The sequence below is a fragment of the Lichenostomus cassidix genome, chromosome 3 (genome assembly GCF_008360975.1).
Source record: "Lichenostomus cassidix isolate B80296 chromosome 3, HeHo_3.0, whole genome shotgun sequence".
NCBI classification, from domain to species: domain Eukaryota; kingdom Metazoa; phylum Chordata; class Aves; order Passeriformes; family Meliphagidae; genus Lichenostomus; species Lichenostomus cassidix.
This window is the reverse complement of record NC_139483.1, coordinates 109,500,968-109,510,028: the sequence shown is the minus strand read 5'-3', so window position 1 is coordinate 109,510,028 and position 9,061 is coordinate 109,500,968. Positions and strand designations below refer to the sequence as shown.

General features: G+C 49.2%; 1 protein-coding gene across 9 annotated transcripts; it reads left to right on the top strand.

Annotated features, from left to right (window-relative positions):
- Positions 1 to 1,916: 1,916 nt before the first annotated feature.
- Positions 1,917 to 8,047, top strand: NEIL2 (nei like DNA glycosylase 2). 9 transcript variants are annotated; one of them, XM_085057127.1, is made up of 5 exons: positions 1,917 to 2,074; positions 4,228 to 4,416; positions 5,187 to 5,512; positions 6,380 to 6,576; positions 6,910 to 8,047. In XM_085057127.1, the coding sequence occupies exons 2-5, from the start codon at positions 4,279 to 4,281 to the stop codon at positions 7,224 to 7,226; spliced, it is 978 nt and encodes a 325-aa protein (XP_084913253.1). In that variant the 5' UTR covers positions 1,917 to 2,074; positions 4,228 to 4,278; the 3' UTR covers positions 7,227 to 8,047. The 9 variants fall into 9 exon arrangements, with proteins under 9 accessions (XP_084913253.1, XP_084913254.1, XP_084913257.1 ...); XM_085057128.1 differs by having other exon boundaries at positions 1,950 to 2,074; positions 4,233 to 4,416; XM_085057131.1 differs by lacking the exon at positions 1,917 to 2,074 and adding an exon at positions 2,076 to 2,113 and having other exon boundaries at positions 4,233 to 4,416.
- The last annotated feature ends 1,014 nt before the right edge of the window (positions 8,048 to 9,061 follow it).

The window sequence follows — 9,061 nt, the reverse complement described above, 5'->3', positions numbered from 1 at the left end:
CACAAATACAGGACTGAGAACTATCCCTTCCCTGAGGAGCAAGAGGGAAGGGCCCACTCCTGCAAAACACCTCAGCATGTATAAAAATACATTTAGGGGATTTTTTTCCCCTTGAGGTCATCCCTAATCACGAAAATTTTGATGCTGAAGGGTTTGCAGCACAAGGTCTGGTCAAACCAGACCTTGGCAATGGCTCAGTGGCCACCAAAGTTGATGAGAAGGCTTGTTCATCTTCTCATCCTGGCAGATGAGAACCAGGACAGGGAGCCAAGAAAGGTCATTTAACCACTTCTAAATGTCTTTGCTCTTTGTGGAAGTGCAATATCTTGATTCACTTCAGTTATTATTTGTAAATTGATCAGAACAGATCCATAGATCACTTGCAATCTTTTGGGCTTGATGGAGAGGGTGCAGTCAGGAGGAGCTCAGGAATATTGCAAGGGAGCTTTAAAACCAATCAACAACTCAATGTAACACTGAAGCTGTGACTATGTCAGGGGTGGTGTTTCGTTTTGCCTTTTTTTCTTCTCCCCATGCATAAAGTTTGAAGCTTCCCAGGTCATCTGGGAAGGTCTCATGGAAACAGACACTTATTTGTAAGGGGGAGAGGGGAAACCAACCAACTGAACAAGCTGTAATTATTTAAAGATGTAAAAAAATATCTATTATGAAGTAGTATGGCTACCAATCCACGTAACTTCTACACCTTTAGAACTAATGGAAATAAAACAATGATAATAAAACCAGAAGCTTTCTGCTTGACTCTGTCTACCCTCATGGGCTTCTTAGAGAGGGCTGGGGGTAAACGATGAAATATTGAAAACATATGAAATGGTGTAATGGGTTCTGTCCCAGGGAGTTCAAAATGACAGAATTTCAGAGTAATTTTAAGTCAGAAGGGATGAGATCAGGTTTTTCAGAGCCCTCTTCAGTCAAGTTTTGAATATTCCCAGGATAGAAATCCCACCACCTCTCTGGATTCCTGTTCCAGTGGTTGACCACCCTCATAGTGGAAATGTTTTTCCAAATCATAGAATGTTAAGGGTTGGAAGGGACCTTAAAGCTCATCTAGTCCCAACCCCTGCCACAGGCAGGGACACCTTCCACCAGACCAGGTTGCTCAAGGCCTTTTTCAGCCTGGCCTTTGACACTTCCAGGAATGGGGTAACCACAACCACCCTGGCCAGCCTGCCCCTGTGTCTCACCACCCTCAAAGTTAATAATTTCTTCCTAATATCTAATCTAAATTTCCCCTCCTTCAACTTACACCCATTACACCTTGTCCTGTATAAATTTCCTATATAATTAAGGTTAGATTATTAATGAAAGACAAAATCTTTGGTAAATCAATTGCCTAGAGCTGGGGACTTCCAAGCAATGAGTCACTGCAGGAGACTAAATGTTGTCTCCAAGCCCCAGAGCCACAGAGAGCCCCTTCCCATATGTAGGATTTGGGGTGGCCAACACAGTGTGACAAACCCAGAGGTGACAGTCCCAACAATGGAGGAAGTCAAAGCCAGGTTGGACAGGGCTTGGAGCAGCCTGGTCTAGTAGAAGGTGTCCCTGCTCGTGGCAGGGGAACGGAACTGGATGATCTTTAAGGTCCTTTCCACCCCAAACCATTCTGTGACTATGATTTTAATACAAAAGAGGAAAAGCCCCAATATTGGTAACACTGTGAACATAGCAGAGAGGTGAAAAGCCCACAGGGGCATTTAAAAACCATCATGATTTACCTTTTTGGCCTTCTCACTAAATTTTACTTAATAGGCCTAATTCAGCCTGAATGTTTCCAGCTGAACTCACAGGCAACACCCTCAAGTCCAAACCAGGCTGCCAGCAAGAGCTGTGCCCATAGAGGGGGTGGAGCTGGCTGAGCACAGCCCTACTTTAAACACCCAATCACCCTTCCAGGCTGCCCAATTTCCTTCCCAGCCCAACCAGGTCCTACAGACAGGTAAAACTGGTAGAGCGAGCGAGGCCACACCTGAAACCTGCCCCTTCCGCCCCCAACAGCCAACTGGGGAGCTCCCCTGCTATTTGGGGGGAGGATCTTCCTCCCCTAGAAAAGGAGGTGGGTGGGAGGTATTTGGCTGCAGGAGATCTTGTTCGGGTGGGTCGAGGTGCTGTGGGAGGTGATTGGGAGCAGAGGAAGGACTGTGGAGTCATGGAAGAGTAGAAGAGAGGCAGTGAAGTAGGGGGAAGGCTGCCCAGCCTGCTCCCCGAATGGATGTGCAGGGTGGGATGCAGGAATGGGTGCAGGAATGTGGGGATTGGCAGTGTGTGTAGTGAGTGCCTTCATTGCCACAGGGAGATGTGGGTGGGAATGGGGTGGGAGCTCAGTGTCTGTTTTTTCAGGATGGCTGCAATCTGATGCTTGGCTGAGTGTGAGAAGATGGGGAGCTCTGCACCCCCTGACTGCCCGTGGAGGGCAGAGTGTTTTGGATGAGATTGAAGGGGGTCTGGAGTAAAAAGGTGAAATAAAGGTACATGGAGAGAAGGGAATCAGAGATAGCAAATACTGGGTTTTTTAGTGTCCTGAGGAGCAAGGCAATCTTCCCTCTTGTTACTCTGTTGTCAGATGGGCTGCAGCTGGGGCAGTGTGAGCATTAGCACCTTACAAAGCTCCCAGCACTTCGAGCCTCTCATGAGGACCCTGTGGAGAGCTGACTGAGCAGCAGTCAAAGCTCTGCAGGTGATGAACTTCGCTGGGGTGTGAGCTCTGGGCTGTGTGAGCTTTCCTGAGGCTCAGTCTGTGCTGCCTGACATGAAGCCAGTGCCTGGATAGTTGGGGCAGACTCTGTGGGTGACCTGAGCCCAGCTGCTTCCAGGGATTCAAACTGCTGCTGGTGCCTTTGGCAGCAGTAGCATCTCTTTAGCTGTGTCTTGATCAACATAATATGCAGATTTTTTGAGTGAAACTGGAGCAGGCCTGTGAGTAAATATCACATGCCCTTGAAGGGTGAAGAGGACTAAAGCTCAGTCTTGGTAGGTTTACCCTTGGTAAATCTAGTTTTGATGACCACCTAATGTCTTTACCTGGTTCTGAGATATTAATGTCCTCTGACATGTTTTCCTCTTGAGCTCTCCCAAAAGGGATCTGGTTTGTGCTGCAGCACAGGAAGGCTTTTACAACCATGCTGCCTGTTGAGGGTATGTCCGTACCTTGGTGCTCCTCACAGCCATGCCAAAGATGTCCTCCAGCTGTGGCAGGAGTGTGTGACACTGGAGGCTTTGGTTTTAGTCTCTCAGAGCTGCTGCAAACATGGGCTGTGGTCTCTGAGCCAGCCCAGGTGGTGGAGAAGCCGAGATGCTGGCATGAGGTGGGAATGGCTCTTCTGGTGGGGGACCCTAGGATTGCTGTTGATTTTCACATCAAGCTGTCTCAGAGCTGTGCCAGTGCTACCTCACATTCCTGTACCAAGTGCTGTGGAGCTTGAAGCTGAGCCTCTGGTCAGTGCTGGTCTCTGGGATTAGTTTGTAAGAAGATCTGGCACTGTGGGATGAAAGCCAAACTGAGCTTTCCTTATCCTGGAGCCTTGTACACCCACAGCCAGCAGAAGTCCTCAGAAGAACTGCAAGCGACTGGGATATCATGCCAGAAATAACTCCTTATGTATTGGTGTGACTTCCTGGGAGGGAGCTGCAGGATGGTGCTGCTTCCTATCCCACTCATCCAGAGCCTTCTGATCCCAGATGCTGTTAGCAGAGTGTAGGAATGCTCCCAAACTGGTTCCGTGCCATTGCAGTCAGTGGGACAAGCAGTGGGTAAAGCAAGGGGTGGAGATACTCTAATTCCGGGGCTGAGCTTTCCATGGGAGCAGCACTTCCCATGGTGTGTCAGGAACAAGATAGGTCACTGGCCTATGCTGGTTCTGGGTCACTAATCATAGAATCACAGAATGGAATAGGATGGAGGGACCTTGAAGATCATCTGCTTCCAACCCTGTTGACATGGGCAGGGAAACCCTCTACTACCCCAGGAGAAAGGACTTTGGGAGATTCTCCAGGCCAAATTCCTGCTTGTGGAGTGAAAACAGCCATTAGAATAGGCTGTTCAGGGCTGTGTTGGATTAAATTAGATGTATATATCCCCTAGGATGGGAACTCCTCCACCTCCCTGGTCCTGAAAGAAACCTTATCTTCATGGACTTTGCCACAGGGACTTAAGGAGGCAAATGTGGGGTGAGGAGGATGTGTATTTCTGAGTTGCAATTTCCCTTCAAGTCTAGGGCAGAGTGTGAAAAGGACCTGCTAATTCTTCAACACCTGCTGGAGATGCCAGAGGGCCCATCAGTGAGGAAGTTCCAGCTGCTGATCTCCCCTTTTGTGGGACAAGTGGTGACCAAGGTGGGCGGGAGCAGCCGGAAGCTCAATGTGAATGACCTGAATGCCCTGAGGCTCCAGGACTCCCAGGTGAGCTGTGCTAAAATTGCATTTACAGATCCGTGACAAGTGTGGGAAGGGAAGGAGGGAAGCCACCATTGTCCTGCACCTGGGTGATAGGAGATGCAGAACCAGTGAATGTTTCCCTGAGGGTTTCACCTGGCTAAGCTGAGGTGTCTGCTGTGGGCACTTGTCAGAAGTCACACTTGGTCAGTCCTGCTGGGGCTTCACTGACCTGACACTGCTCAGATGATGATGATTTGGACCTGACTGGTCAAACCCTGGTGCAGCCTCACCTCTGATTAAAGGTGGGGGATGAAATGAAAAGCACAAAGTGCACCCAGCACAAAGTAGGAATGTGAATCAGAAGCAATGATGACCGATTTCAGATCCCTGAGTGTCTGTCCTGGTGGGTCTCTTTGGCCTGATGGAAGCCCCTGGGAGGGATTAAAAGTTGAGTGGCATCTGAACACCTTGCGTTCCAGGTAGGGAAAGAAAGGATAAGTGCAGCTCTGATGGGAATGGCTTGGATGCTGATGAATCCTGTGATGAATTCAGGGTGGGCTGATGTGCCCTCTAATAGAGTTTGTAGATTTGCACTTGTATGGAAACAGCCAGAGATTTTATCCCTGGAAGTGTTCAAAGTCAGGTTGGATGAGGCCTGAGCAACCTGGTCCAGTGGAAGGTATCCCTGCCATGGGGCTGGAATGAAATGATCTTTAGGGTCTATTCTAACCCAAGTCTTTCTACAATTCTGTGCTCCTTTATGGATCATCAGCAAATCCCACCTCCTTTCTCAGGTTCATGGCAAGAACTTGTACCTGGCATTTGTGGCAGCTGAAAATCCCTTCGGACCAACTGCAGAAGGGACAGTGCTGCAAAGAGATGCTGCCTGTGGGGCACATTGTCCTGCCCAGGGAGGGCAGGGACAGGTTGGTGCCCCACATTCCCAGGATAAGGAGCTGCAGGAACTCCAGCACTCAAGAGCTGAAGCCCCAGATGGAGCAGAAGGTCTGGGCAATTGGCTGCACATCCACTTTGGCATGTTCGGCAGTGTCTGGGCAAATGAGTTCTCAAGGGCAAACAGAGCCAATAAAAGGGGGGACTGGAAGGACCCTGTGCCCAGGTATTTAATGGAATCTTCTCTCTTTGCCTCTACCCTTTTTGTCCAAGCCAAATTTGTGTGGGGATGTTCTTAGCCTTGATTTTCTCTGATAATTTTTAAGGCGTAAAAGATGGCATGAGTGGATGTGGGGTGTGTTCAACCAGAGAATCCCCAGTGAAATTGTAGGATGTGTTGCCTGCCAGCCTCAAGACCAGCTTTGTTAGGATTTTGATCTTGAGAAGTTTTAGGATGCCAGGCTGAATCATGTGCTAAAAATGCCAGTTTCTCCCAATTATGTGTTTTAAAAAAGTCTATAAATAGCAGACATCTCAGACAGCTGGAATCACAGGCTGGAGTGATGCTGTTAAATGCAGCAGTGAATTGAAAACACAGCTACAATTTGTGTCCTAAGTCCCACTGGAATTTTACAGAGCAGGGGGAAACAGGCTGCCCAGAGAAGCTGTGGCTGCCCCTGGATCCCTGGAAGTGTCCAAGGCCAGGTTGGATGGGACTGGGACAGTGGAAGGTGTCCCTGCCCATGGCAGGGGGTGGGACGAGATGGTCTTTGGGTTCTCTTCCAAGCCAAACCATTCCATGATTCTGTGATTTTTGAAGGATGACTTTATTTCTATACAAGTATTTTTTTGTACTACTTTTAGCTTCCATTTCCCTGATCTGTAGACCCTCCTGCTGGAGCCTTGGTCATCCAGGGAGCACAGGGCAGCAGAAGGAGCAACTCTCCACAGGCTGTTTGGGTTCACCACCAACTTTTGTCCCTGAAATCATTAAAGAGGCCACCTTGCCTTGAGACAGTGGCCAGCTGCAGAGTATAACAAGTGCTCCAGAAATGTTTCTGATGAGAGATTCCAATTTCCCTGCTTCTCCCAGGCTGGTTCTGCACTTTGAGAGTGGAGGCTTCCTTGTTTTCTACAACTGCCGGATGCTCTGGTGCTCCTCTCCAAGGGCTGATCCTGCTTCTGACATCCTGTCTGTGCAATTCCACCGTGGACAGGCTCTGCGTGCCCTCAGTGCACCCAATCCCATCTGCTACACCCTCCTAGACCAAAGATATTTCTCAGGGCTGGGTGAGTTCCAGGGAATAGTGGCAGAAGGAGAAATGGAGGAAGGTGGTGGGATATCTATAGGTGTGCAAGTGCATATCTGGGCAGTTTGTTCTTTAGTTTAACAGCTTCTGGTTGATCCAGCTGAGGGTTCGTGGTCATCCTCAAGGGTAGAAGGAAGAGAACCTCTTCCAGCCCAATCCCAGATCTAAATCTATTCTTTGGATGCCACCTCTGGTACAGGGAATGGCTTTGCTGGCTGTGATCCTTGAGACAAAAATCACAGGTTGGAGCCAGCAGCCTGCATTACCTTGATTAGAAATAACCTATTGTCTTCTTGTTTCTGACTGTTTCCAGGGAACATCATCAAGAATGAGATCTTGTACCTGGCCAGGATCCACCCATTAACACCAGGCTCTCTCTTGGCTCCCTCAGACCTGGAGCATCTGCTGGACTGTGCTGTTCAGTTCAGCTCTGAGTGGCTGCACAACAAACTGTGTGGCCAAGGGCTGCACCCCCAAGTGTACCAGAAGGAGCAGTGTCCCCTGGGGCATCCCCTGATGAAGGGGACTTTTGGACCCTCTGGTTACCTCAAGAGACCTACATGGTGGTGCCCTGAGTGCCAGCCTGCAGTGCTGCCAAGGGATGGGGACCCTGCCCCAGTCACGGAGTGACCTGTGCTGCAGGGTGCTAGGTGGTTTCTGAACCATGGTTTGTTGTCCTAGAAGGTCTTCATGGTTTCTTTGAGGTTTTCTTTTTGTTAAGTTTGGTCCTCAGGGATTTGGCAGAGTTAAGTGCCCAGTGGAAGTCCCAGGTCACCTGAATGGACGCAGAAATGGAAGTGTGGTGTCCCATGATATTTTTTTTTTTTTGGTCATAGTGGCACAAGAGTGTAGAGTTTGACCAGTTCTGAGGTGTTTTGGTCACCCTGTTCAGGTGACAGTGGATGGGAAGTGGGAGGTGTTGAGCAGGGGTTTGCTATGGTCTCAAGTGACCCTGTCCCTTGACCCTGGAGGAGACAGAACAGAGGAGATCCCTCTGCCTAAACAGTTTGATTAATTTGGGATTAAATAATCCTACTTCTGTCAGGAGGTGAATGGCTGGGCTTGGGTGTGGTTAAACGTGAGGGGCTGTTCCCTGTGTCAGATCTTACAGGAACAGCTCCCTCTTTCCATGTCAACATATACAAAATATACGTCAGCAGTGCTTGGTGGAGCTCATCTCTGCACCCACACATTTCAGCTTTGTGGCAAACTGCCAGTTCCAGATCTCACTGTAAAAATAATAATTAAAAAAAAAAAAACCAATACATTGTGTGGTAGGGATTGCATAAAACTCGGGATCTCCAAGGAAACCTGAAAGCAGAAAGGTTTGGAAATAGAGCTGTGTCTCTATACACTAGGTAAGAGTTGCTGCTGTCCTCTCTCCCTGGATTTGGATTTATGTTAACAATAAAGTGTTGGACTTGAGCAAAAAAATAAAAGCTGGAATTAGACCTGGTGAGTCCTGCATGTCCTTTCTGGCATTTTCTTGGTCAAAAGCTGAGGTGTACATGGAAATTCCAGCTGCCTGGAATTGGTTAACAGCTACCTCTTAGGTGCTGCCTGTAGAGGATGGCACCAGCAGCTCTCCTCAGCAGTGGAAGGGTTCTCTTTACTGGGAACTGCATTTAAATATGGATTGCAAATCAGCTGGGAATGCTGGAGGTAAACACCTCTGTTTTAGGCAGCTGCTTCCCAAGCAAGACTTGCACAGCCTCTCCCCTGAGAACTGCAACACCCTTGAGTGGTTGCAGGTTATGGGATTGCTGAATAAACTAATTAATGGGGTTATGGGGCCAAAGAAAGTGGTTAGTGTCCCTTCTGCAGGGTGTTGGTAAACTGCCCTTTCAGTGCCCTTCCAAAACAAAGAGTCATAGAATATCTTCTGTAGGAAGGAACCTACAATGACGCTCAAAGTCCAGCTTCTGGAAGAAAACCGACCACACGAAATAACCTCAAAAGCTGAATCTTGCACTTTGAGTGATGAGGATGGAGCTGGTGACTGCTGGGTTCTCAGCCCAGGAAAGATGTGGAGCTATTGAAGTGAGTCCTGAGGAGACCAGAGAGATGCTGAGGGCTGGAGCTCCTCTGCTCTGGAGCCAGGCTGGGAGAGCTGGGGCTGTTCACCTGGAGAGGAGAAGGATCCAGGGAGAGCTCAGAGCTCCTGCCAGTGCCTAAAGGGGCTCCAGGAGAGCTGGAGAGGGACTTGGGACAAGGGATGGAGGGACAGGACACAGGGAATGGCTTCCCAGTGCCAGAGGGCAGGGAGAGATGGGATATTGGTGAGGGTGGTGAGGGGCTGGGATGAAATTCCCAGAGAAGCTGTGGCTGCCCCATGATCCCTGGAAGTGTTCCAAGGCCAGGCTGGACAGGGCTTGGAGCAACCTGGGATAGTGGAAGGTGTCCCTGCCCGTGGCAGGGGGTTGGAACTGGAAGGTCTTCAAGCTCTCTTCCCACCCCAGCCCTCC